This window comes from Seriola lalandi, unplaced genomic scaffold (assembly GCF_002814215.2).
Source record: "Seriola lalandi dorsalis isolate HSWRI2012SDOR001 ecotype SW California unplaced genomic scaffold, Sedor1 jcf7180002004369, whole genome shotgun sequence".
Taxonomy (NCBI): Eukaryota; Metazoa; Chordata; class Actinopteri; order Carangiformes; family Carangidae; genus Seriola; species Seriola lalandi.
The window spans coordinates 1-1,545 of NW_019475024.1; the positions used below are offsets into that span (position 1 = coordinate 1).

Below are 1,545 nucleotides of genomic sequence, written 5' to 3' on the forward strand. Positions count from 1 at the left end.
GGTTTTGTCCCTTGATGCAGGTGACGAGTCAAGACAAGACTCCAGCCGTCATCAGGAAGGCCATGATCAAACACAACCTGGAGAGAGAGAAGACGGAGGAGTACGAGCTGATGCAGAAAATCTCTGAGGACAAAGGTAAACACTAGAAACAAGCTCCGGATGATTTAGTGTCTCGGGTTTGGATTGTGCTGTTTGTTGTGTTCAGCTTCAGACTTTTTATTCTGGCTTTTTATTTATTTATCTTTCCATCTGTTTATTTATTTTAAGCTGTTTTACCCAGTTTGTCCTTTGATTCTATGATTATTTTCTGGATTATTTTAATTTTAATACCCTACTTGTATTTATACTCACTTTGATACATCTCCTCTGATTCAGTGTTTTATTATTTTATCTTTATCACGCTATCGTTATCTTTGCTTTCAAGTTGTTATTGTCTCATTTCTGTTGTTTTTATTTATTACTTGGTCATTTATTGTTCTGTATGTAAACGTGTGTGTGTGTGTGTTTTATTGCTTTTATTCTGTAAAGCACTGTTTGTATGAAAAGTGCTGTATAAATGAAGTCTGATTGATTGATTGACTGACTGTGACATTTCTTCTTCTCTGTCGTCTCGTTCTGCAGAGTTGCGGATCCCGGACAACGCCAACGTCTTCTACGCCATGAACTCCACTGCCAACTACGACTTTGTGCTGAAGAAGCGCGGCCTGGGGCGGCCGGTGCGGGCCAAGAACGTGGCCAGTTCGACGCTGCCTCGCATGAAACAGAAGGGACTGAAAATTGCGAAAGGGATCTTCTGAGGAGAGAAATGCGCCGCCTCCTGCCTCCCCCTCCACCCCCTCAACCCTCTCAGGCCTCCGCTCCTCAGAGGAAACATTTCTGTTCGCGTCTGTTGGAGGGAAACTTAACCTGAAGTATCTGAGTTTTGGTTTTGGACAAAGACTTGAGATGCCAGAGGAGAAAACGACCAAGCAGCTTTCCTGCGGATCAGCAGGAAGCGGAGGAGCATCTTAGCACTTAGCAACAGCTGAGGCCGAGTCCGTCGCAGGAAACGCCCACGTAGAAGCTGTTTCTGTTCGGCCGCAGGTTCCTGGAAGCAGAGGGACACGCAGGTGGGGAAAACAAGCAGCCGCGTCGGGGACGTGCGCTGCTGCTCAGTGGCTGAACCAGTCGAACTCTCTCACCGGCGTCACGTGACTGGTCGTGTCGAGTGTGGAGAAGCAGATCCATTTCATTTCCTGGTCCATTACTTTTTGTTTACATTTGTTTACATTTGAACATCAGCTGGTCAGATCTTACAGACATTCCCCTCAGTCCTCTTGCTCACTGGAGGAGTTTTGCACCTTCGATGAAACACTTTTTTTAAACCCCTCAGCAGCCGCCATCCCTCTGCAGTCGTCTCGCACGCCCCCTCCTGGCATGGAGTGTACATAAGTGAACAATACGAAGCCGCAGCAATCAGCTGGGCGTTCGAATGTGTTTCTATTTTTTCAGGGAACTTTTGTCGTGACTGTGCCGCCGCCTTTACCGTCTCGCCGCCAGGGCTCC

At 47.1% G+C, this 1,545-nt stretch overlaps 1 protein-coding gene across 1 annotated transcript; it reads left to right on the forward strand.

Moving 5' to 3' along the window:
• The first annotated feature begins 6 nt into the window (after window positions 1–6).
• Window positions 7–1,539, forward strand: LOC111668903 (ral guanine nucleotide dissociation stimulator-like). Its single transcript, XM_023425058.2, has 2 exons — window positions 7–135; window positions 622–1,539. The coding sequence occupies exons 1-2, from the start codon at window positions 15–17 to the stop codon at window positions 795–797; spliced, it is 297 nt and encodes a 98-aa protein (XP_023280826.1). The 5' UTR covers window positions 7–14; the 3' UTR covers window positions 798–1,539.
• Window positions 1,540–1,545: the final 6 nt, after the last annotated feature.